The 27,747-nt window shown below is 40.7% G+C and overlaps 1 protein-coding gene across 1 annotated transcript; it reads right to left on the reverse strand.

Annotated features, from left to right (window-relative positions):
• Positions 1-414: 414 nt before the first annotated feature.
• Positions 415-27,747, reverse strand: BDKRB2 (bradykinin receptor B2). Its single transcript, XM_086750015.1, has 2 exons — positions 27,678-27,747; positions 415-3,623 (listed from the first exon to the last, which is right to left on the reverse strand). Exon 2 carries the CDS (start codon positions 3,619-3,621, stop codon positions 2,479-2,481), a length of 1,143 nt encoding a protein of 380 aa, XP_086606141.1. The 5' UTR covers positions 3,622-3,623; positions 27,678-27,747; the 3' UTR covers positions 415-2,478.

The raw sequence follows: 27,747 nt of genomic DNA on the forward strand, positions 1-27,747 counted from the left end.
CTTGCCAGCTCTCTTGCCAGCTAACCTACCCCGCACGCACCGGAGCCCTGCTCCGGGGAAAGCAGGGCATCACATGGATACCGTCAAGCCAAGCCTTCAATTTAATTCTGCGCAACATAGGGTTAAATACCCGTACACCCGCTACGCACGCGAACGCACCCACCCCCTGTGCCCATGAATCTATCCGTGCCCGCCGCGCACCTGCCCCTGCACCCATGGACTTATCCGTGCCCACCACGTACGTGGACGCACCTGCCCCCTGCGCCCATGGACCTATCCACGCCTAGCGCGCGAATCACTGCAGACTGCCCCTCCTGCATACATGCAGCCCTGCTAATGTTACCCCACAGTCCTCACAAAGAAAAGTAATATCTGCTATTTCATGAGACCTTGAGCTGCCAGCTATCAGCAGGCAGAGAAAAGCTATTGAAAAGATTTCAGTATCCCTAGCTGCCTTAATTGAGATTTTAACTTCCAAAGGGACTGAGGATGGTCAGCACTGCTGAGAAATGGGCCCTGAAAAGAAAGGTGGCCCAAAACTTTGAAAGTGGTTAAAATTCTGCAGTTTCAGTTTACTCTCCTTTGGTAGAATAGGAAATGAAAGAAAATACCTGCAACAGTTGCACTTCTGACAAGTCACTCTTAAGTAACAGGATACAGACTAGAGAAGAAAATGCCAGAAAATCTCATTTCTTAAAGTAGTTTATTTTCTGTTGTACATGCTTACTGCATAGCAAAATAATGTGTCTATTTACATTATTTAAATTAATGTCATATTAACATAATAACATTTTAATATTTTACTTCTCAGTACCAAATACTCAAAAATCTCTTCCATTGCCTCAATAACATCTGTATGGAGTTCCTTTTATTTAACGGTTGTGTCAACAGCATGCTTGTGAATGAGACAGTATTGATAACACTGGAGATAACAGAAAGCCTTGCAGTGTTTCATCATAGGTGTCATATAAAAAATGAACAATAGAAGTATTTATGACATAGGATTGTACTGGATTATTAAAGAAAACCTATGGAAATTGTCTAGAAATCATCTATAGTGATCTAAATCCCATAGTTTTTACAGCACATCTGCACACTTCTAGAGCATTTTGGGGTTTAGTTATTTGAAGGTTGAATACAAATTTCTTATAAATGGAACTTTATTGCTCCATTCAAGCTCTGACGAATAAAGACCGTGCAGTAGCAGTCTGAGTTTACTTATGTCACCAAACTCCATTTCCCTTGGTGGTTTTAAGGCTGTAATCTTAAGTGCTTTGAAAAGAACAAGGCTCTGTTAGTTTCAGATTTTATATCATCTCCAACTCAGTTTTCAGTCAAGGTTCCTAGGGGTAAAAATGCATACTGATAATTCAGTACACTGTGAGTTTATATTCTTTGTAAACTCAACTTAGATCATAAATCCACTTCAATCTGGAAAAGCTATCTTGTATTAAAATCACTCAAATTAACTCTACAAATAAAATGTAGGTATTATCAGAGTCTGAAAAGGCCATTCTTGAGTACTCTGAGCTTTCAAGAGTCCTATTAGCTTCAGTTAGATTTCTAAGGCAATTAGGTAATGCTCTCCTTCAAATTCTCAGTGTCTTCTACTTGTGAGATTATACCAGTTGTGCTCAGCTTTTATGTTTCCATCAAATAACATTAAAAATATTTATTATGCTTTGTGAATATTAAAAGCCAAATCTCTGAGCTGAAGTGTAGGCATGAATCTACATAACATTCACTCACTCAAAAGGAGTAGGTGAATGCTTTTACTCCCATGCATAAGGAGTAAAGAACCTCCTGCTACAAGGAAAACTCAGCTAACTTCCCGCAGCTGGCTGCAGCCTTCCTTCTGCTACTGCTTTACCTTTTTGGAGCTACTTTCCATACATACAAGCTGACATAATCCTATAACTAGCAGGGGCAGAGCAGTTGCAAAAAGGCACATCTTGTCAATCAAACAATCAAAATAGTTTTAAATGACCGAACGGAGAAAGTGGCTCAGAAGACGGCCACACCTAAAAATCAATTTGAATAATAGTCCTACAGGATTCATTTACCAGAATTTACTCAAATACAAGCCCCTGCTCTCAAAAATCTAGTTTAGCAAACTGAAAGGGTACCATAAGTAGTTGCACCATCTTGAAAACAGCTTCTATACTGGGGCTCTATTCAGAGAACTGTATGTACATGTATATACACCTTAGAAATGCAAACATTTGAAATGATACATGTGTCAAATATTATTCAGCCATGAAAATGCAAGTATGCCACAAAGTAAGATTCAGTCATGAAAAATGTCCACTAGCATTAGAAGCAGGTCTCTGCATGGAGTTTTAATTAAGATCAAGCTGTTGGTTTCCCACAAATGATGAATACCACCACACATTTATTCTGTGGACCAGTAGCAGATGGATATTAGTGGAGACTGATATGTTAGAACACTTTTTTTCCTGTGATGAACAAATTATGCTATCATGGTAATGGGAAAACAGACTTTTTCCTTGGGCATTCACTTGAAATGGAAGTTCTTAAAGTGTCCAGGGAGTTTTCCATCTGCACAGACTGTGATTTTCTGCACCTCTTTGGGAACAAGTCCTTGTAGAATTCCACAGCCTTCTTCTGGAAGTGCTTCCCAACAATTACATACAGGACTGGGTTCAGGCAGCTGTTGCTAAATGCACAGTATGTGGCTACCTGGGTCACTATGTCATTGATTTCTTCCAGACATTTGAAAGTGGGTGTAAAGTAACGGATTGTGTCAATGAACGTGCTGATCTGGAATGGAAGCCAGCAAATGATGAACAATAAGAGCACAGCAAGGACCAGCACGGTGGCTTTCCTCTCTGTCTGGACTAACTTCAAGTTTTGTAGCTCTCTGCTTTGTAAGGCTTTGATGATTTGCATAGTGCAATAGGTAATGACACAGAGTGGGATCACAAAGCCCACAATATTTAGCAAGCAGTTGTTTACAGGCTCCCAGTAGCTGGCTGGGTAAACAAGACCGCAGGCTGTGATGTTGTATTCTTCGTAATAGTGTAAATTTCGGAACACTACTGCAGGTGAACATATGAGCAACGCACACGTCCAGATTATAAAGCTATTCCATTTGGCACAGACAGTTCGTCGCATCCGTCCAAGAGACATGGTTTTCACCAAGGCCAGATAGCGGTCAATGCTCACTAGTGTCAGGAAATAAATGCTAGAATAAAAGTTCATGTTACTCATTATGTTGACAGCTTTACAGAGGAACAGGCCAAAAGGCCATTCAAAGTTATTAGAGATATTAATGGCCCAGAAAGGCAATGCACAGACTAACATTAGGTCAGCAAGTGCCATGTTTGCTAGGTAAATTTCGGCCACTGTGCAGCGACTCTTGTGGAAACACAGGACGATGAGGACAAAGGAATTTTCTATTGCTCCCAGAATAAATATAAACCAGAGGAATCCAGGCTGAAAATCCTGTAGCCATTTCCATACCTCTGAATTAAAACATTTATATTGATTCAGCTGATGCGCTCCTGAATTATTGTGGAAATTTGCTGGACTGACTGTGAGCTCCTGGGTGGCCATGATGTTGTAAAATTGTGTAACATTTTCAGTGGCGATGGAAACCATTTCTGTGCAAAGAAAAAGATGACATGAGATTGTTAGATCTAGCTCACTGCTGCAAAAGACACAGAGACAAACACTCTGCTTTTCCTACTGTCCTAAAAAGCATGGCTTTGAACAGGCTTACAGTTCTTTGGGTTACTTTCTCATAGACAGCCTGCATGCTTGAAGAGAGTTTCACAAACTAAGCTGCTACAGACTACATGGACCGATTTTAAATGGACGAAACAGAGGGGGTGAAGCAACAGCAGACATTGTAACCAACAGGCTAACTGAAGAAAACCTTTACCAGCTTTTATTTACTAGAACCAAGATGCAGCAAATCTTTTTTAATTCTTTGAGGAGGTTGATCATTACTTCCTTTTCTTATCTTTGTGTATCGATAACCATAGTCTCTAAAGGACAGACGTACCTCCTGAGTCTCGTGTTGCTCACTGTTAAGCTGCTAGGCCTCTGGCATGTCTCTCAACATTTCACACCCTCTCCTGCAAAGCAAGAATTGGGTGGAATCCAGAGGTCCTTCCTCCCCACACAACACCATACTGTTTCCCAAATGTTATGGCTGTCACAGCAGACATCTAGTTTGCAGCTCTAGCTTGCACTGAGAAAGCTGCAGGAGCAAGGATTAGTGTTTGCAAATACTGAGGCTTTCTCGACTTTTCATGGGAATCACCTGTGTGTTTCTGTCTCCGTGTCACAATCTCTTTCTGCAAGCAAGTCACAGAAGAGATAAATGGTTGAACTTTTGTAAGGCAACTTGGATTTAATAGGTCCACAGTGTGTGGGTTGGCAGTTTGGCAGAGATGATGGCCATCATGTAAGCAAAGATGGAAACATGCAGTCAGGCTGCAGTGAGCCAATTCGGGTGCAAGAGCAGAGTCTGAAAACCAGGTGCTGTACTGTAAGTATTCTACGGGTCAGAACAGCCTGGGGTCTTACAGGGAGCTCTTTACAGGCATAAATGTTAGATATGTGCTTAAATGTTACTAAGACCAAACAAAAGTTGAGTGTCCAGAATCCACTCAGTAAGGTTAAAATGTTAACTGTGTTTTTTATTGTTGTGCTCTGAGCTAATGAATGCTGAGATTTTATTAAAATACAGGACTGGCTTCCCACATCTGTATATATAATTCTCTGGACTGGGTGACAGAAATACTGTTTGTCTTTTTCCAGGTCTTTAAAATACCACTGTTTATATTACGGTTTAATTGGAAGATTTTCAGATGTATTTTCAATTAAGATATTTGTCTGACTCAGCTGTTAACTTGGCAGTAAAAAGGGGACACATTTGTAATTCCTGAAAGGATGGGGTTCTCATATGAACTCTAGTTATGGGATCTGTTGGTTGAGAAGTGTCCGTCTCAATATGCATCCAGACATTTGGCTGTTGGATGTGGAATTACTGAAAAATGGTGGTCATTTTTTGTATACTCAGTTTTAATTAAGCACTCTGGTGCTTGAGAACCAAAACACATTTTACGAAAGTACAATAAAGCCAGTAACAAAGCTGATTCTCTCTATACTGTAAAATTTATAACAGATGTGTCAGGCAGGACAGGGCAACTGGATAAAACAGGCAAGTAGGACTGAGAACCTTGAAAGATAAGGCAACTTAAAAATGGACTAATAAGCACAAACCAAAATGTCAGCAACACACATTTCCTATCCTTCACTATGAAGCGTATTTGCATAAAATGGGTAATAACATAAATATTCTTATTCTCCAACTTCATCCTCTCAAAACTTCAACTTTTCAAGCCCATATCTAACTGCAGGAACATATCTTCACCCTCTATCCTGCGTCTTGATTAACCTTCTCACTGTTAGAACCACCTCAATCTTGAGATACCTGTATCCTTTTGATTTCTGAATGTTTGCAACTAGTATATGGGGAATGAGTTTGTGGAGCCTCTTTATTACGCAGCATTACATGCGGTAGACACCTGGCCAGTGATGTGTGCTTTTGGTGACACTGGTTACCTGGAGCTTTTAGGTCTAGTGGATGCAGATTTAGTTGTTCTACACTGAAAGCAAATGCCATCCCCAGTGCATGCTCTGCAGCATTGCCAGTATTCTGATTCGTGTCCTCTTTTCATCTTCCAGGTGTAAGCAGCTACCGTAGGCTATAAATGCTTTGGTTAGAAATCTTACTTTTCTTTGAGCCCTTCCAGGCATAGCAGAGCACGTGCATCTGTAGTGTCTTTTTCTGCAACTTTATTTGTTCATATTTCAGCACAATGGAATACAGGACAATATCAAAAGCCTCACTGAAACCCAGATATGCCTGATCTATTCCTTCTGCTTTATCCATTAGCCAGATTGGATTAGTCTGACACAACTTTTTTCTTAACAACTCTATATGACAGTTCCTTATCACTTTATTATTCTTTACTACCTTCCATATGTGGATATACTGATTATTTAATATTTTGCTGTCATGTTTTCCAAATATTTACATGAGATTGGTAAGTTTGTAAATCCTTAGGTCCTGCTATCTGTGACTTTTAAAGACAGGTATTGTGTTTTGCCCTCTCTGGGCTTCTGAAATGCCCTCATTCTCCTTGGTCTCACAAACGTAAAAACTGATAGCAGAGATTTCCTCTCCTAATTCCTGAACCACACTAGGGTGGGTTATATACAACCCCGCCACTTTGCATACCTCCATATATTCTTTAATTTGTTCTTTCCCAATTCACATAAATGCAATTGTTCAAATCAATAATCTTAAATATCAGAACACAGTCTTCATTTCTGAGAGGACTAATGCAGAATCATCATTGAAATTTCCATCATTCTCTGAGTTACTTGCTCCCTTTTCCTTTTGGTAACAGGCCTAGACTTTCCTCCATTATCCTCTTACTTTTGACGTATTTATAGAAACATTTTACGTTACCTCCCATGTCCCCTATTAACTGCAACTCATTTTTATTCCGATGTTTTTGATATCTTTGATGTTCTGAGTTCTTAAATAATACCTCAGATAGCCATACATTTCTATAATTAATCCCCCTATAGCAAAGCCTGGCATCAAGGTGCTGGTATTCATAAACACTTAAATTTCTCAAAGCTCAACTTTTGTGGCTGCAAGACATGCCACTAACAAATTGCAAACAGCAGTTTCAAGTCTCTGTTTCTGTGTATGCTGGCACTTTATGCTGTGAAAACACATAGGAAGTGAAATATTAATGAATGATCAAAAAAAGGTCTGAGAACAGAGAAGTTCTGTTGGGCGACGCAATTAGCAGAAGCTGTTTCTTCTGCTAGCAGCAGGCTGTGAACTAGCAGAAAGATTTGTAAGTGCATTATTTCATGCTTTGAGGTTGGATGTATACATATATTTAGTAAGATGATAATTAGTAATTCAGGGACTAATCATAAAGGCTATTTTGGCAATTTCTATGCCTTTCCCTCATCATATGACAAATAGAAAAACAATTAACAGGAATTAATTTACAATAAACAGCAGCTCAAAAACTGCCTACTGATTCATTTTATTTTTCCTGCAATCTCTTTTAGATTATTGTTTTGCAGAAGGGAAAGCCCTAGAATACTTCAAAATAAATTGCTTGTATCACATTGCTGTGGTTTAGAAACAGTATTCAGGGGCTAGTTAGGATGTGACGAAGCATAGAATCATTACAGTTGGAAGAGATCTCCAAGATTATCAAGTCCAACTGTCAACCTAACACCACCATGCCTACTAAACCATGTTTTGAAGTGCCATGTCTACACATTTTTTTAACATCTCCACAGATGGTGACCCTACCACTTCCTTAGGCAGCCTGTTCCAACACTTGACCACTCTTTCAGTAAAGAAATTTTTCCTAATATCCAGTTTAAACCTCCCCTGGTGCAACTTGAGGCCATTTCCTCTCATCCTATCACTAGTTATTTGGGAGAAGAGACCAACACCTGCCTCCCTACAGCCTGCTTTCAGGTAGTTGTAGAGAGCGTGGTCTCCTCTCAGCCTCCTCTTCTCCTGAATAAATAAACCCAGTTCCCTCAGCTGGTCCTCATAAGATTTGTTCTCCAGACTCTTCACCAGCTTTGTTGCCCTTCTCTGGACACGCTCCAGCACCTCCATGTCCTTCTTGTACTGAGGGGCCCAAAACTGCACACAGTATTCAAGGTGCAGCCTCACCAGTGCAGAGTACACGGGGACAATAGTCCTGCTGGCCACACTGTTTCTGATACAAGCCAGAATGTTGTTGGCCTTGTTGGCCACCTGGGCACACTGCTGGCTCATGTTTATCCGGCTGTCAACCAGTACTCCCAGGTCCTTTTCTGCCAGGTAGCTTTCCAGACACTCTTCCCCAAGCCTGTAGCATTGCATGGGGTTGTTGTGATCCAAGTGCAGGACCTGGCACATGGCCTTCTTGAACCTCATACAGTTCACCTCAGCCCATTGATCCAGCCTGCCCAGATCCCTCTGCAGAGCCTTCCTACCCTCGAGCAGATCGAAATTCCCACCCAGTTTGGTGTCATCTGCACACTTACTGAGGGAGCACTCAATCCCCTCATATGGATCATTGATAAAGATATTTAACAAGACTGGCCCCAAAGCTGAGCCCTGGAAGCACTGCTTGTGACCAAACACCAACTGGATTTAACTCCATTCACCACAACTCTCTGGCCGTGGTCATCCAGCCAGTTTTTGACCCAGCAAAGAATACACCTGTCCAAGCCATGAGCCACCAGCTTCTCTAGAATGCTGTGGGAGACAGTGTCAAAGACTTTGCTAAAGTCCAGGTAGATCACATCCACAGCCTTTCCTTCATTCACTAGGCAGCTCACCTGGTCATAGGAGGAGATCAGGTTGGTCAAGCAGGACCTACATTTCATGAACCCATGCTGGCTGGGCTTGATCCCCAGGTTGTCCTGCACATGCCAGGTGAACGCAGTCAGGATGAACCGCTCCATAATCTTCCCTGGCACTGAGGTCAGGCTGATAGGCCTGTAGTTCCCCAGATCCTCCTTGTAGCCCTTTTTATAGATGGGCGTCACACTGGTATGCCTCCAGTCATCTGGGACCTCCCCTGTGTATTTTTGTGTGTGTTTATCTTCCTGAACACCTCTGAGACCAGCTTGGGCAGCCAAGTGTCCCCTGGTGTTGCCTATTAGTCTGGCAGTCTTGTTTCCTCATGCTAGTGTAAAAGCTACAGCAAATGCAACAGAGGAACTGTCAGAGCTGTAAGAAGAAAAAAGATATCTGCCTGACAGATCTGCTGTGACTTAAATGAGAAATACCAGGAGTTTAAAAGCTGTCAAAGGTAAGGGCAGTCTTCTGCAGAGCAGTACACACAAGGAAGCCTGTGTCCCGCTGACTCCATGTAAGCACAGCTTCTGCTTTAACAGGAGCTTGCAGTGTAAGGCTGATTGACTCAAGAAGTTGTTAATATGCTGCAGAACTTCCTCTAAACTGCCTCATTTGTGACCATCTGACAGGTATGTGCTGGTCAAGGAGAGGTAGGTTTCATTTTAACAGCTTTGGAGGATGCGGTTCCAGGATGACGTCTGTTTGCAACGAAAAGGAGGTTTTTTTTTTATTTAGTAAGAGGTTATAGCAAAACAATTTCAATGCATATTTTCTCTTTTAGCTCCACACCTACAGGTCTAGAAGGCCTGCAGCACATGTGATGGGATGGCATAAGCAGAGACATTGCTCAGCTAGAAACCAAAAGGGTGCTGGAAGATTGAGGTCATCTTCTGTGATGAACTCTTATTTTCAAACTTAGTGTCAACAAAAATACAGGCAAGACATCCTCCTAATAAATTCTACACCTTCTCTGTAAGGCTTATTTTTAAAGCTTCTATTTCAACCTGCTCTTCTTTCAACCTTTACTACTGCAAAAAAGCATCTTTTTCTTCTGTCTCCAGTGCACTGAGTCTCTCATTCTCATCCAAGCCAAGCCCAGTGGGACTGCTTGTACTCCTCTCTTTGGCCTTAGAAGGGGTTTGATTTGTATCTTTATCTGACCGAATATCGAAAGGTAACATTATGTGGCTCTTGTGGCATCTCTGAAAGTTATTTGGAATGTCCTTTTAATTCTGTTTTACTGAGGAGACATTTGTTATTTTGGAGAGATAGAGGAAGCATCAGAAACATCGCTGAATGTTCTGCTTTTACTGACCCCATGACTTTAATTTTTAATTTCCAGTCTGTAATGAATTTCTAACGGGCTTTAGCACATTTGAGGTTGTAGATCAGCGGACACTTTTTGTGGCAATGTTAACTTAAACATTTCCTGTTCTTCATTCACCCTTCACTGTCCCTTTCCACCCTGAGACTGCCCTTGCAGTTCATGAGGCTTCATGTTGAATCAGATTGAGGAACTTGACTGGGACAAAAATAACCTTGCAAAAGAAAAAGTTATTTTTAATGCAAATCAACTTCCTAATTTGTCAGAAAATTAAGGCAATAAGGAAAAGATACAGAGGAGCTACCTCTCAACAGTGGAGTTTTTAGAGACTCTTTGGTGTGTAAACTTGAAGCAGACCATGGAAGAACAGCCATTACTCCGCAGTTATCATTAAGGGCATTTACATCAACGGTGTTAGGAAAAATGGAAAAAAAAGTTGTTCTGTTCAAGTAGTTATTTTCATAACAATGAGTCTAAGGTGAGAGGTGAAGCCAGTCAATTCCATTAGTGTCTGTTACAATCAACTAAAGAAAGGTATGGAAAGAGCACAAGCCCAATTGAGTGCAATGAAACACTTGCATAACATTTTTTTTTTCTAAATGGAAATATTGAAAGTACTCATTTTAGATTCTTCGGTGCTGTTATACGTTTCCTTAAAAAACCCATACATTTTATCCTCAGATAACTTGGGATGTAATCTGTCAACGCTGTTTATACATCCCATTCAAGAACTGCAATGATTCTGACAAAAGGCATTATCTATGTGTAAAATAATTATAACTGAGATGGAGAAGAACAGAACAGCTGGCCTGCTGTAAGATCTGGTAGGAGGAGGAAAATATGAACAGGTTTGGAGAGAAGTACTGACCACAGGATATTTGTATATGGAAAAGAGCCAATCTCATTATGCCCAGCTCACTGGACTTTCCTAGCTGACAGAGGTGCCCTCACTCACTGAGTTTCCTTAGGAAGCTGTGGACATTTTGTTGAAAGCAATGTGAGAACTGGCTTTTGCTAAAGTATATGTTTTTTTTTTTTCAAATATTGGGACACAAAATTGGCTCTTCCAAATCACAGAAGGAAGTGAGAAGAGTTGTTTTGTCTTATTTGGAGTTTCCAGCAGGAAGCAGAAGGTAGCCTGAGTGCCAGGAGAGCAAAGCCTGCACAGAGAGGAGATGAGAGGCCAATGCTGGTGACTGAAACGTGACAAGTTAGTCTTCTACATCTAGCCTGCAATGTGACACACTGGGCTGTTGGAGCCATGTTTCAACATGTATATACTGCTCTGTTTACCTTTCTAATCTTTATGTTGTTTCAGTTATCTCTTTAGGTGGCTAGAAAAGAAAGAATAGCCCAGAGAGAGAAAGAAGAGAGACATGTGGAAGACTTAAGCTGAGACATTAAGTCAATGGAACAGCAGAGATGCAAAGAAAATTAAAGTAGAAATCTACATTCATTGAAAAGTTGGTCTAGCATAGCACTAGGGAGTTTTGCCTCTCTTTCAACAGAAATCCTGAGGGACTCTATTCAGTGTGTATAGATAATGAAATTCCATGGGTTGGAGAGAGAGAAGCAGCCAGTTGCTTGGGAGGCAATACAGGTCCTTGAATATGTTTTTTTTTTTGGAAAGTGCAGGGTGTCTCAGATGTCTGCATGGGGTTGGTATACAATACAGAACCTCTGAGAAGTGTGGTCTTCTGGAGCCATGCAAGATACCCTGGAGTTTCAGAAGAATCTCCAGATACTGCAGGAGCAACTTTGCCCCTTGATGTTAGTGCTAAGATTGGAGGGTGGGGGGCATAACTCCAGTGTGAAATTAGCAAGCCTTTAGGCTTAATAGACCATTATAGAGACTATAAAATAGAGCAGTATAGCTGTAAAATTAAATACAGAATTATAGCAAAGGAAGATAAGGGAATTAGCCTGTCAAAACAGACCAGGTTTTAAGAGCTCACAAAGAGATGCTGCTGATTTCTTCCAGAAGAAATGGTTAAAATACACTTTTCTGATTTTTAAGTATTTGAAAAATAGGATAAAGGAGACTTGGGTCCATATTGGAAATGCATAAGAGTCTGATAGACTGCTAAATGTATTGGACCTTGGCTTAGTGCTCTTTTTAAGGAAAATTCCTGCTTCTTGTCTTTTGGGAGAATAGCAATGCTGTGTAAAGCTCTGTGCTACCTTGGCAACAGCTAAAGTAGATGAGCTAGAGGAAAAAGTTTTTGTTTTTACAGTGTTTCTTCTGACAAAAGGAATTACCTATCAGTAAAATAAGGTGGGGCAAGGGGGGAGGTGGACAGGACACACACACGCACACCCAAAACCTGCTTCTCTATACTGATTTTTGCTGACTTTCTGACTTTTAAAAAAACTGCATGTTCATCAAACCTTCATAATTCCTGAGAACTCTGTATTCTTCAAAGTTGACTTAAAATCCACCCATATATTAGTCTTTCATAAATATCTCAAAGGCAACATAAGCTAGAAATGTTCAGCAAGAACTAACTTTTTAAATTAACCACTTCCCTTGTAGAATTATTTCCTCTTCCTTCTCTGAAGTATGGAGGAGGGAAAATACACATTTAGTCAGAAATGTAATGCCGTCCAGCTCTGAGCATCTATCATTCCTATTGTAATATTTATAAATGCCCTATATTATTGTAAGGTTCATTAGCAGTAATTTTACTGAGGATAATTTACAAATGTGAGGAGATTCAGTCTCTCAGAAATCTTTTTTTCCTGTAAAAATTTATCAGATGAGATGTTAGGAGGCTACATGACTTACTCCGAGTTAGTGGTGAGCACAAGGGCTAGATGGTGAGTTTGGGCATGCTTATTGGGCACTTCTTGAATCAAAGTGCCATAAAGATTTCATTGTGGTTTTGTTGCATTTGTTAGCTCGCTTAGCTGTTCTTTGGAGCTGTGTAATTCCTCTTGTATGGAAAACTTTCATAGATCCTGGATTTCAGAAAGGATCCCAGAAAAACACTACTGTTGGTAGTGCGACACTGAGCAAGAACATTCCTCCTGCAGAGAAAGGCTGTGTCAAAGCTTCATTAAAAGGGAAAGGCATAAGCAAATACATAGTAGAAAATGTGAAATCCCTTGAATGCTGTTCTAGGCTTGTTTTGAGACATATCATAGCAAGGCACAATTTGAACAAAGGAATGAAATACAAGGGTAAATCCCTTAGCTGTTTTTTTTTTTTTTTTTTCACAAGAAATCTTCTGCTAATATTTGAAAGTGTTTGGCAATAAAAATAAATGAGGTCTGTAACTGTGGGGCCATCAAGAATTGAAAATTTGATACATATGAGACCTGTACATAGTGATGTGCTCACAACAATTCTTTAAGTTAAATTTAAACCTGAATAACTGGTTTAACGTTTTGTTTTCCTGGAGATTTCTGTTACGTTAATGCTGTGCAGCTTTTCCCTTCCCTTTTGTACATGAGGGACTGGTAAACACAGTAGAACTTTCTGTACTTGTTCAGCAACTTTTACCACTGTAGTTCATGAGTAGAGAAAGGTAAATTCAAAAACTATCAAACTACTTTGAAAACAGAGATGAACACTTTCTTTCTCCCTCTCTCCCAGCACACACTTCAATTTCTGTTGAAACTGTTCAGCTGCTCTGATTCACTGAGTCATTTTTTTCTCCTTCTCCAGCTTTCTCAACACATTATATCTCTACAAAGGTATGAAGCATATGATGCCTTTAAATCTAAGTGTTAATCAAGCATAAGAGAATTCGTTGCTCTCTTTGCAGCCATTGGACAGATGAGAGACGTATTTCTAAGTCTGCATTCTACTTAACTTGGAAAAAAAAATCTCTCAAAAAATCACTTAAGTGATCCACATGCCTGTATACAAAGAGGCCACAAGCTTATTGAATAATGTTGATTGAAACTATTTCTCTTTATGAAGCTATTTCAATGAGTATAAATACTTAAATAATTGTTGAAGCAGGAACATGAATGTGATTCTTCCATCTTTGGAAAATATAATCAATTGCAAGGTTTATGTCAATCTCACAACTTCCTCTCTCTCTCCTTGTGAGTACTGAATTACTTGCTGCTGAGAAGAAAAATATTCAAACAGGATAAAACTGACCACAAACTCACTTTGCAAGGCTGACAGGGTATTTTGTTCTGTTTTTTTTGGCATTCCTCATATGAGAACAGGTCAGGTTAACCATGAGTCCTCATTGTTGAAAGCTCAGCCAATAACTAGCACTTAGGTTGGGGTTAGGATCAGGAGAGAGAGAAATCTTGGAGTTACTGTAGAAGTGGGACTGCAAAAGCACTGCAGAAGTGAAGAACAGTCATGCAAATAAGTTCTTCCTTGAGAACTTTTTCATGAGAACCATGGCTGGTTGTCATGGTCCAAGACCCAGTCCATGCCTAGGGTTCAGGTTTGGCTAGGAGACTCAAAAGAACCTGTCTGCTCTTTCAGAGTCAGGGTGAGCCCTATCACGCCTATACATGTGTTTATAACACTTCTGATACTGTGTCTTGTCAGTGCTCTGCATTTTTCCATGTATATGATATTGGGTCAGCCTAGTTTTGCATGCTGTTATCTTGGGCTTCGCTGATAGCATTTGCTTTCAGAAAGCTCTGACCATATTGTTGAGCTTAGGGTCCTTCTACTGTCATATCTGACACCTGTTCTTTCAGGTTTTGTTTACTTATCTTCATATTTGGTCCCAAATGATATTTTGTATTTCATTCTTGGTAAGGTAAGGGGTAGAGGGTCAAACTTTGCAAATGGCATCAAGTTATTTCCTTCCTTTTCTCAAGTTTTTTTGCTGCCTTTGAGGGCAAGCACTAGCTTACAGCAATAACACAAGCAGGAACTCAGTGTTCAGAGTGGTCTGCGTGCTACTACTTCACTAGGCAGGCATTTTAAGGAACGTACTGGTTTAAGATTCCCACTCAGTCCAGCTTTCAGGCTAAGTGGCTCCCTTTCTCAAAGGCATAGACAGAGGAGATGCTGAGGAAAATGGAGAGATGAAGACAGCAGATGTAGCTCAGGAACCCTTGCAAATTTGCAAGTCACACAGTGGGAGGAGAAGGAAAATGTGCCTGATGGAGATAGGGCTGTCTAAGGCCCTGATTATTCCTACGTACAAATAAGTAAAGAAGGATAATACACTTAGTTTCTAGCAAGGCTGAAATAAACCTAGAGTTTGGTCTCATTTGCTTAGACTCACAAAGCACACTAGTTTCTATCGTTAGCTGAAAGTCCTTCTGCCAACTGGGGCAATGATCAGATAATGTTTTGCTCACATTTTCAATCTTTGCAGAATTTGCACTCAGCATTAGATGAACAGGGGTTTGGCCTCTTCTTCCAGGCAACAAGCAGGACCCGAGGAAATGGCCACAAGTTGTACCAGAGGAGGTTTAGATTGGACTTGAGGAAAAACTTTTTCTCTCAAAGAGTGGTAAGGCACTGGAACGGCCTGCCCAGGGAGGTGGTGGAGTCTCCGTCCCTGGCAGTGTTCAAGAGGCGGCTTGATGAGAAGCTACAGGATATGGTTTAGTAGCTGTGGCAGCAATGGTAGTGGGAAGACGGTTGGACTAGATGATCTTATAGGTCCCATCCAACCATGTGATTCTATGATTCTATGATCTGTTGCTAAGAAAATGATAATCTGTTAACATAATTTATTCCTGTGCCTAGCTGGCTCACTGCCTAGCTTGGTAATATCTCCCCCGTTGCACTGTCTTGCAAATAGTGATGGATGGGAGTGAGCCTAACTGCACAAATATTTGTACAGGGAGAGAATCTGCAGAAGTGCTGCTTGGAGTGAGAGCAACATGCTTTGGTATCAGGCATCACAGAGGCCTCCCTGGGGTGTGGCAATGACTGCTGGGAAAGCCTAAGCCTTGTCCCAGGGCTGAAATCTGGCATGTCTCTTAACCCTCCCACAGCACTCATGGTGTCTGTCTACAGAGATGAATGATCAAAACTCGCACAGTTTAAGTGAAATATGAGGGCAAATGAGAGGCTATAAGCTTCCTGAGTTTTATGACGCGACATGTAGATTTACCAGGCTGGAGTAGGGTCAAAGGAGGTTGTACCCCCTCCCCTGAGCACTGCAGGCACCATGGGAATTCTCTGTTGTACTCCATCACCACTGCAAAATTCAAAGAACTTAATGTACTAATATTGTGAGATCCATTTAATATCCATTGCAGGAGTCTGATGTCATGTGAAATGGCTGGCCTGATGGTATCAAACAGCACAATGTGTCTATCAAGTGGCAGACAATACCCTGAGCCCAGTGAATAGCTAAGGTAACCTGTGTCCAGTGCTAAATAAATAAAATGCTAGTGATTTTATCAAAAGTAGCACGTACAGTTAGATTATATTTCTTTGTTAAACTAAGAATTTCCTGCTTTAGAAAACAACCTTTCCTGAAACCCAGATAGATCAGAACTACTGCAAGTACCACGCTGAAAGCAACTAAGCTGGAAAAGCAATACGTGATTTTTCAATTGCCGGACAACAGGTTTTGAGAGGTGGGCTGGAAGAACTGTTCCTAGAGTACGTTCTCAGAACTGGTCTTTGGATTTAACTAATTAAATAGTTACAGGGCTTATCTCAGGAATGATGATAGGAGAGCACTGATGAAGCATGCCAATGACATAAATTGCTTGATATCGTCTTTACAGAGGACAATAGGAATATCCTGCAGAAAGCATTGGACAATATCAATAGAGCAACAGAGGTGGGATAATAAGAGGAAAAACCTGTGAGTCCTGAAGCATTTCTGTTCCCCAAGAAAATGTAGTAACTAATGCTCCTTTATTCTCCTTGCAGGAGTGGAGGCACAGAAGAGCTGAGGCACAAAACTCCACTTTACACTCCCTCACTGATATACACATGGATGTCCTCTAAAGCTTTGCTGTTTGGTGCATTACTCCTACCAGACCTCTTCAGCTCAGTTTAGCCACTTCTTTCTCTTAGCAATTGAAATAACTATGCTTTTCCCTGGGTAGCAGCTTTAAGTTCTCATGACTAGGCAAAATGTGAAGGTCTAATGGCAAAATAGTATTAAATACTTAATGGAGAGATTTGCCTTTCAGATGAACTGGCTCAGTGCCCTGAAAGCGCTTTGCTTCTAGCACCTTGAGAACATTGTAGCAGACTTTCAGAAAAAAGGCAGAGATGTGCCATCTCCAGTGCCTCCAATCGCTGTCATGTCTACACCGTTGTCAAGGATATTTGCAATAATGCAGCAATTTCCTGCACATTTTCACCACCAGCTTTCACAAGAATGGCTCTTGAGAAAAGCCTGACTATCTCCAACAGCAAAGGTTGGAAGCTTGTAATATGTGTGACTAACTGGTTGTCGTCCCAAAGTCTAACAGCAGTTTCTTTGACAACTCCTGTTTTCATAATTCCTTATCATACAGGTAATGGATTATTTTACTCTGGAGTTGACAAAAGCTCTGTTGCATTTTGCAGAAACACAAAACATGTTCTAAGCTGTCATATTATGCCTCCAAAATATATTGGCAACTACAAATAGTCATCCCCACCACTGGCTAGAAATGTTCAGTCACTACTGCTTTTGCTATTGCTGAGCCACATGCTGATGGCTCTGTGCAAGCAGAGGAGTCCTTAATGCAGAGGGCATCACAGGCAAAATCTGTCCTCCCTATAAATTAGTAATAATGCCTTCTGTTCTCTTAATGCTGTCCTCCAAAGAAATATACGGACAGCTTCCCTGAGTAATGGTGGTGTTTTCAAACAGTACGTTCGTTGGGTTCTGACAACAGAATAGGCTAGAAAGTATGGTTAACTGTATAATGTTGAATTGAAATTACAGCTTTAATTTCAAGCAGGTAGAACTCAGAGGAGATAATATCTATCTAGGTTGTTCAAGTTAACACCTCTACCACATGGGGTCCTTAAGATGGTCTCAGTTTAATTTAGAACCTCTGTCAACAGCTGTAGACCTATCTCAAAAGCTATATCAAACGAGAAGCTCAAATTTCAACCTCCCAAAAGCCTGGCTTTTCTCATGGGCTACCCTAGTGAATGATCCCCAGTATCACTGATTTGTGCCATGGAAGGCGTACAAGCATGAAATGATCTCATTGTCTAAATAGCAGGTTGTCTTTACTAAAAGAATTGGTGGAGGTTTGTTTTGTTTTGTTTCATTTTTTTTTTAAATTTTGTCCTATTTAAAGAGCTCCTTAAAGCAGAGTGCAGCAGTGGGAACACTGGTGAGTTGCCTTCTGCAGGAGGTCTGGAACGTGCTTCACTTCTTAAATGATAAACTTCAGAAAGCCATTTTGTGCTGCCCTTCCTGGGTCAAACATGTCCTGCTATGCTGTTGCTTGAGCAGCTGGGACAGTCATTTCATATTATCTTCATGTATCTGCTCCTGACTTAACCAGTGCATAACGCATTTACAATTGGAAGGAGGTCAGTTTTCAGATATCATGATTAAAAATCCCCACAGTTTGTATATTGCAGAGGAATGCTCAAAACCAGATGCACATATTGGAAATGGTGCGTGTGTGTGTATGAGTAACTACAGTGAACTTCAGACTGCATTGCAATTACCTCAACAGTCACAGCAGATAAAACTGGGTGTACATCCAAATGTAGTCTGTTTTTTTTTCTGCTGAAAACCCAGGGGAATTGTAATGATAACAATTCTTAAGTGGGAATACACCATATTTCTATTGGAAGAACTAAGTATTCAAACACACGCTGACAGGGATTTGGTGATTAACTAAGTTGTACAAACATTCATGTGGCTTTCAACACTGAGAGGTCTGGAAGGTTCAGGACACTTCTCCAGCTGAGAATGATTTGCAGCGCCAATTTACAACAGTCAGTGTTTAGATTACGATTTTATTTTTGCCTTTTCATGCTTTGCCAATGTTCTGAAATTAAAATGTATGTTAATTTGTTGTCATCCCTTTGTTAGCAACAGAAGATGTCAGAGCCTTGCTGGAATCTGGTGCAGACAATGTTTTTCACTCTGTATACATCGGTTTTGAGCACTGGTGTTCACAAGAAGATATGCCTATCTGCTCTTTCCAGAATGCCAGAGCTGACAAAAAGCATTATGAGAATTAAGTTAGAGAGACAGATTCTGTTAGTATATGCCACAGCTCCTTCAAAGAATTATTGTACCCAAAGCTAACAATACCCAAAAATCCTTCAATGACTGAGCAGTCACATGGTGTTGGGTTGTCGTGGGGTGGCTCTGCATCCTGAGAGATCAGAGACCTTTTCCTGTGTGCATCATGGTTACCGTTAATGGGTCACATCTTCTGGTACCTCACATTCATGTATTATTACTACAGATATGTAAGAGATATTTTGAGGGGAATTTTCTTTTCCTATTAAAATGACTATCAAAACAGAAAGTTTCTGGAGAAACTGATTTTAAAAGAAAGATTTTTCACAAAATATTTGGGGAATTTAACAGAAAATACTTTACAATCATTTAGGTTGGGAAAAGGACCTTCAAGGTCATCAAATACACCCCTTAACCTAACACTGCCTAGTCCACTACTAAACCATGTCCCTGTGCACCACGTCTTTTAAGTACCTCCAGGGATGGTGACTCAACCACTTCCCTGGGCAGCCTGTTCCAGTTTAAAGATGTAATTTTTGATCCTGAACAGAGGAGGAGACATACTGACTGCTAACAGCTTAGAAGGAGACCTAGATTGCCTCTTGCTCTGTCTGGCCAACTAAACAGTTTATTATATTTACAGAGTGGATCAGCAAAAAAGAGAGTGAAAAGAGCCCAACTCACTACAGCCTATACCCCAGGTACTTTCTTCAGAAGGAGGACACCTTGTTCAATATCCCTAGTCTCTGCTACCCATTCCCAGGCAGATTTCTTCTGTGTGTGTGCATGTTTTGGTTTCTTGCTTTTATTAAAAATGTCAGGGTTCTTTAATTCTAGATGGGAATTTCACTCCTTCATTCTGCCCTTCCCATTTTTTTTTTCTGTGAAACAGAAATTTTATCTTCTGACTAGCTTTGTTAATTTTGAAAAATGTTCTGATTGAAGTTAATCGTGTCACCTTTGAACTTATGTACCATCACTTTTGTGGCCGCTGTAGAACATAAAGCACTGGGTTGTATTCTATGCGACAGTTTTCTGCATTAGGCAGAAAGGGCTCATGGCAGGATGTCAGGGCAGGAACAAGTGAAGAGGAAATGACTGGATGCGAGTTCTGGAAGAGAACATAACACTGCTAAAGAAAACAGAGGAGACATGCTGCTGCTGGGAAGGAAGGAAGGATGGAAAGAGGAGAAATGCTGCTGCTGTGAAGGATGGAAGGAAGGAAAGAAGGGTAAAAAAGGAGTTTAAATTCCTAAGAGTGAAAAGGGTTCCAAAACAAATAATGAATAAAGATTCCTGCCTGAGTCAGATATATACCAAAGTTGTGAGAGTTTTATCTGGGATTTTGATGTAAAGCGTTCTAAAACATAGATAGTTTACATAGTTTGGATCCTTATTTTACTTAGGTTCAAAATAGTCCAAAAATGACATTTTTTGATTCTTGTATTTAAAGTCAAACTTTTCTTGATTTTTAAAGTTATTTTACCAGAATCCATTTATCCTAAGTCAAACCTTATTAATAGGTTCCATTTAATGATTTTTTAAAAGCAGACACAACTGTGCAATAGAAACTACTTGTACAGTAAACCTGTTCATAGTGATACATGACATGAAGTGGAGCAGAATGACATTCCAGATGTCTCATACTGTATAGTTATCAGCTGTAATCATTACTCAAATGCCAACTGGTATTCTAAGTATGTTGTGGAAGGAAATAAACTGCTGTCTTTTTACATTTAAAAAGAAACACCCCACTAATGTTTCTGGGTCAGTTTCATTTAGCTTCTGTAAGAAGCTGCTGGAAGTTTCCCCTTTGTCCAGTGGACTCGGCCGGGCCTAGGGCAGACCCGCTGCTGGCCAGGGCCGAGCCAATTGGTGGCAGAATGTTCCCTGATAAAGCCTCTGTGATAACGTATTTAAGAAGAGAAAAAAAAAAAATTAAAAAAAGAAGAAGAAACAAAGAAGAAACGAAGAAGCAGAAGCAGGGGGCTGAGAGGGGCAGGTGTGAGCCTTGTGGGCCTTGTGGCCCTCACCCTCTGGCCTCCCTCCGGGCGGCTGTCTGGGCCCAACTCAGCCCAGCCTGGCAGCAAGAAGAGGAGAGATGTGAAGAGAACCCGAGAGGTGTCTGCCTGCCAGTTGTGAAGAATTTCTTGTGAGAGGCAGGGCTGCAGACACCAAGGTCAGTGAAGAAGGAGAGGGAGGAGTAATGCTGCTCCTGGCCAAGGTTCCCCTGCAGCCTGTGGTGAAGACCATGGTGGAGCAGGTTGTCCCCCTGCAGCCCATGGAGGCCCACAGAGGAGCAGAGATTCACCTGCAGCCCATGGAGGACCCCACACCGGAGCAGGGGGATGCCTGAAGGAGGCTGTGGCCTGTGGAGGGCCCGCTGGGGCAGCTGTTCTGGAGGGACTGCACCCTGTGGAAGAAATGACCACGTTGGAGCAGTTTCACAAAGGACTGTAGCCCATGGGAGGAACTCCACAGTTGGAGCAGGGGAGGAATGTGAGGAGTTCTTCCCCCAACTAGGAAGGAGCAGTGGAAAATGACATGTGATGAACTGACCATAACCCCCATTCTCTATTCTCCCTGTGCTGCTTGGAGGGGGAAGGAGGTAGAGATAATTGAAATGAATTTAAGCCTGGGAACAAGGAGGGCTGGGAGGAAGTTGTTTTTGTTTTCTTGTTATTTTGTTCTCTTATTATCCTGCTTTGGTTTTATTAATGTCGTAGTCCAGCCCCGACGGGGACCAGACTACAGTCTCTCTCTCACTCCCCCAACTCTCCGAGAGAATAGGAGGAGATTTGGCAAACAAAAGAAAACCAGAAGAAAAAAAAAAAACAAACACGTGGGTTGAGATTGAACAAAAAGTAAATTTAACAGTAATGTCAGAAGAAAACAAAACAGTGATGGAACACAAATACAGTACAATAGCTCACAACAGATCTCCACATCCAGTCTCTTCCAAATAGCAGGAAGCCTCCCTTCAGCACCCTTCTCACTTATATACTGAGCATGATGTCAGATGGGATGGAATATCCCTTTGGCTAATTTGGGTAAATTAACCCCAGCTGTTAGCTAATTAGTTAACTATCCCAGCCATAGGGGCTACCAGCTTCAGTTCTCCACCCAGCTCAGGTAAATATTAACTCTATCCTGGCCAGAACCAGGACAATTAATAATAATAAATAAATAGTTTTCCCCACCGTGAGTTTGTTTTGCCCATAACAGTAACTTTAATAATCTCTCCCTGTCCTTATCTCAGACCTTGAGCCTTTTTGTTATATTATCTTTCTCCCATTCCCTCGGAGGGTGGGGGGAGTGAGTGACAGACTGCGTAGCTTGGTCCCAAGCAGGGCTAAACTACGACAGTTTCTAAAGCATTGCAGGAAACACCTACACAAAACTGACTCCACTCTGTTACTTTTCTTTCTTCTGTTTCTGGGAAATGTCACTTTTGCTGAGCCAGCTGTTTGGAATTTCTTGGCTGTAAGGGACTCTTAATGGAAAAAAAAAATGTTTCTGAGAGGCATGATGTAAGCAGAAGGTAAAAGCACACAGCTGTCTTATGCAACATGTCTGTACATGGTGTTTAAAAAATATGTATGTTATAAATCAATATTTCTGTGAACAATATCCCAGTCATTCATGTCTGACTCATCATGACTACTTTAACAAGGTTGGAGTAGCATTGCTTTGAAAATGAACTTGCAACTCACAAGAATAAAAAGATAGGAGCCATTTAGAAAGCTCTTAAGTTTTAAATTGGTGCCCTTGTTCTTGTAAATGGTTAGCCCATCTCCTTCACTACTGGACCTACTTACTGTAAGTCTCAACACAAAATGAGGACTTGTGATAAGGTAACTGCTTTCACTTGTTTGCCCATGAGGGATAGTCCCAGATCCTCATGACCTCGAAATTTTGGCATTAACTAGAAGAAAAAACCATATTCTTGCTGAAGCAAAGGAGAAGAAATAAACAAACACAACAGTCTTGATCCTAATAGATGGAGACATCAGAAATGTCTCAGTAAAGTATTTTTTGATCTTTTTGTAGATCTAATGTGGGAATGAGGAAGGAAGTGGTGGAGGCCCCTTGTAGAATTGTCCCCTAGCAATGGGTAGGACAGGGCTGCATAGATAACACGACTGTGCAGAGGAACATGTATTTTACTTCCCTGACAAGATGCTAATAAGTATCTATCTCTGTTTGTCTATATATATGTGTATATGTGTTTATAAAGAGAGGAGAGAGAATTTCCACAAAGCAAACATTTCCTGATCACTTTTGGTGCCACAAGCCATTTGCCTGCTTTACTCTTGGAGAAAGTGGTTTGCGTGTTCCCAGTTACCAGCACTGGAAGGACCAGGAACAGCAAAACTTTCCAGGTGATGCCAGGCAGAACAGCTATCTGTAAGCTGGTCAGAAGCAGGTAAAGAGGGATCCTGCACGAGGAGCACATGGGAGGCTCTCCAGAGTACAAACACAGCGTCTGGAGGTTTTGATTTAGATTACTCAGTCTAAAGAAATAAGAAATCCATCCTTGAGCTCAGATATCACAGATTGAGGTGAGACCATTATAATAAATAACCTGATGATTCTAGACTGGTTGCAAGATTCATTGTCTGAAGTTCAGCATTGAGCTCAGGCTGTACTGTTACAAGGGCTAAAATTTAACTTGGAGCATATTTTGTGTCCCACAGCAAAATTTGCCTTTTGTGCTAGTTAAGGGAACACCTACTGCACAGATTTCTTTTTTGTCTCCCGATTTTACAACTGGGGAAACAAGCCTTTCACAGATCTTTCCCTCTGGGAAAAAAAAAAAAAAAAGGATGTGGCTATGCTATCATGATTGCTAAGCAGGTTACTGGTGAACAAATCACTCGTCTCTGCTAATAGATCTGTAATACTTTATTTGCTATAAAGTATTATTACTCTGCTGATGTGGATGGCCCTGTGAGCATTAAATCCAACTGGACTGAATATGTGGTTGATTACATCTCTTTTTATGTCCCTTCATCTGGTTGTTTCCTTGGTGTGCTCTTTGACCCAATCTAGCAGGTAGGACCTGGAGAACAGCTCTGCAGGTATTGCCATATTGTCCGTGTTATACTGATGACCAGAGGCTTTGGTGATAATCAGTGTGCAAAAGCCATGCAAGCATAGAGATAGGCTGTGCCTCAAGGTGCTCATAATCTAAGCAAAAGACAAATATAACCCAGATTGTACAGCTTGTTATATGGAAAGACTGCTGGAGAAGATGAAAGGTTCATTCAGACCTGAGCTAAAAGCTAGTGACATATACTGCAGTATTTCTGTCTTCCTACCTAATTGTTTAAGGATCAGGTCCAACCTTTGAATTATGGAGGCTTCACAGTTGCTTTTTGTGAAAATGCTCAAGGGACCCGATTAAACACTTCCAGTTAACTGGCCTGTCTGCTATCTGCAGGCAGTTTACCCTTCACATCAGGAAAGTAGCTTGGGCTATTGCTTTGCTCCATGTGTGTGGGCAGAGGGCTGACACCACCCTTCTGGAGGGGAACCTGCTGCCCTTTTGTGCCCCATGACACTTCAGAGCAGCAGCCTTTCAGTCATATATATGGGAAACCATATAGCCATGGCAAAGGGACAAAGCACCTCCAGAGACACAGGGATGCAGGTCCCAAAGACCATGCCTGCAGCATACTCCCCTCTGCCAAAGCAGGAACACTGCAGGAGGAAAACCAGCTGTGGCCAGTTCTGCCTCTGGACACGCATGTATAAATCCTGCTAATATCAAAACACCTGGAGTTCTAACCGTAGTTCACTCTCTTTTTTTGTGTGTGTGTTTATCCGTAATCTCAGATAATGTGGGTGGAAGAAGTTAATTTCTGCATTTTGACAGCTCCATTCTCTGCAAATTAGCTATAGTCTGAAGTCTGCCTTTGTCTGCAGCACTGCCACCGTGATGGCATACCTTAGTGGGTCTGCAAACCTCAATGATCAGATTCGTTTGCAGGGATCACAAAAACCAGCCCAACGTTGCTGAATTGAGTTGAGGAGTTAGCATGATACAGCACAGCAGCAAAAGTAAGTCAAATCCACCATTCCAGGGAGTCCTGAAGCATGTTGCTGAAGTTTGATGTAACAGCTTTGCCACAGTGTCTAAATGCTTTGGACTTGCTTCTCATCAGGCTGAAGATTGTATACTTTCAGCAAGCAACTTTGCTCCTTGTGGTTTTTTTCTGCTCTGTCTCCCATTTGTGCCTGTTCTCCAATTTTTAACTCCTTAGTGGGCTATTGGACCATGATCAGGGTTCCTCAGTCCCAGTATATCAACATTATTTCTAAGCAAGTGATGTGTCACAACTGTGGAGATCACTGCCAGGTGCAGGTTTGTCTGTGTGAAGACAGCCGCCTGCAGAGTCCAAGTTTAAAGTGTTACAGTGATGCTCTTGTCCTCTGTGCTTTCTCATTGAGTTGTACCTACCTACCCCAGGGCTGTCTCACGATACAGAAATGCCCTTTCCTCCCTCCATCCCTGGTCATGTGTTCTTGCTGAGGGGGGCACCCAGCTGAGGGGAGAAGCTGGTTCAGCCATCTGCCTGCCAACAACTGGGTTTGTGAGCCAGCACCCAAAGACTGTACTGTAGGGTGTGATGCTTCAGTAGCTGCCCGTTCACCCAGTTACTCTGGTTACAGAGGACTGGCTAAAGAAAGCTGTTGTATCTTCTTTAAAGCACTGTGCTTATTTCACAGCTGTGTATCACCCAGGCAGAGGCATAACTTTTCAGCTTGATGTGTGGAAAATTTGAAGTATGCTAAATACAAGAAGGAAGGAAGATAAAGGTTCAGATAAGATATGGGAAACTCAAATGTATGGAGTACTGAGAGAGTTTTAAAAAACCATGAGTGACAACAGAATAAGGCTGATTTATGTGTAACTTTTAAAGAAAAGCAGAGGTTTTAGCTAAATGGCATTTATTCTCGTTTTTTTTTAAACTTTATATTGATTAGCATTGCTAATTAGTTCAGGTGTACTTTTGCTGTTGACTTGGTTACTGGGAGGGAATTTGTTTTGAAAACAAAGCTTTAATCTCTTGCGTTTTCCTGGACTTGCAATAAGATTTTTTTTTTCCTGCTGTGACCTTGAAAACAGTGGGATTTGGGTTTCTAAGAGCTTTTTAAAACCTTCTTTCCATGAAAAACAGACTGTCAAACAGTGACTGTTCTTACACAGTGAATTTTAGGGTCTTCACAGTAAATATGCTGGAATTATCCCTCTTTTTTTTTTTTTCTGTCAAGATTTCAAATATTACATAGCTATGAAATTTTTTTTCAAGCTGTGTTTCAGTGCAGTGATGAGATCCTTATTTGAGAAAGTTCTAACTCAGTAAGAAAGGCAGATTTTTGTTGGATTGTCAGTACAAAATGTTCAGGTAACTCTGAGTAACTCAGTTAATCTTGTTCTAGCATGTACGGGGCCCAGTGGAAAACCTGACAATGATTTTCTGGAGGTGTTTCTGTTCTGGCTTTTCCAAAGTCTTAATTAACTTGGGTAGATTTATCCCTTCTCTTTGTGTTTTTATTATTCACACTGAAAACAAGACAAATATATCTGGAAGTCTATGAATGATCTTGAAGTACAAAGATGTTTCTTGTCATTTTTTTCTTAATGATTGTACATTGTCAGAAAACAGCAGGCAAGATAAAAACAATAAGACTGACATTACTCAATATCCTGATACTTAAATCTTAGAGACTCTGCTATGAAAATAGATTTTTTTTTTCTAACTAACTGTCTTCTAGCTTGTTCAAGAAAAGACGTACAGCTGTTCAAGATAAAAATATACTCTTATCTTAGGAGATGGTATCTGTAAGATTACATGCAGTGTATTAAAACAAGGATTCAAATGACAAACTATTTGAACTCTTTTGGTTTTATGGCTCTTTTCTTATTATTACACTAAGAGGGCTGCTTAGGATACTGACTAATGGAAAATGAATAACTAAAAGTATAGCATATATTTCAACATTTGGTCTTTTTGTTATATGATCCAAATTACAATCCTAGTTCTAAGCTTTCCTTTGTTTTTTTATCAGCATCTTATAAATCATGCTCCTACTGCATTTTTTTTATTTGGATACAGATGTTGGAAAGAAGCTGATAATGTTGCTTAAAGGTCATCCAAAACTTTTCTTCTTTATATCATAAGAAAAAGCTTTAAATGTTTAGTCTTTTCCATTCAATCAGTGCAGACAAGACAGGCTATCAGTGTAAGGTATACACACATACACACTTCCCGCCCCACAAAATTTACCATCAAAATAATAAACAGAGAGAAAATAATCAGTATGCACAGAAAAGAATTGCCTTTAGTTTCTCCCTACTATTTTGTAGGTAATTTCTCAGTTGAAAAAAAAAAAAGTTAGCTGCTTGCACTTTTTGTTTTTACTGTGAGATGAAAAAACGCGTGCCTGTGGTGTGATTAGAGATATGAAATGTCTTCCGGACAGAAGAAATCCTTACCCTCCAGTAGCCCATATGCAGGATAGTATCTGTGGCAGGTGAAAAGCCCTGTGTCTTTGGCATGCTGGGTACTTTGAAATAAAGCTTTTTTTTTCTGTAAATGCTACAGCTCTGCAAAACCTGACAAGTTACAAAATCACATTAGCAATAATTATTTCTCTTCTCTGTGTTCCTGGAACACTAATAACATCAGTTCTTTTGTAACTGATCCAGAAATGTATTAAGAATTCAAGAAGTGGTTTCCAAGAGGCAACAGACCATACTGGATTTAAATAATGAGAACTTTTCACATTAAAGAGAAGCAGAAACACATACCTTAACTGTGAATTCACCACTGAGCAAGGACAAATGAGTGAAGTGCAACACGTCTCTGAGAACAGCCAAG

This window comes from Chlamydotis macqueenii, chromosome 5 (genome assembly GCF_036417535.1).
Source record: "Chlamydotis macqueenii isolate bChlMac1 chromosome 5, bChlMac1.mat, whole genome shotgun sequence".
In the NCBI taxonomy this organism is placed as follows: Eukaryota; Metazoa; Chordata; class Aves; order Otidiformes; family Otididae; genus Chlamydotis; species Chlamydotis macqueenii.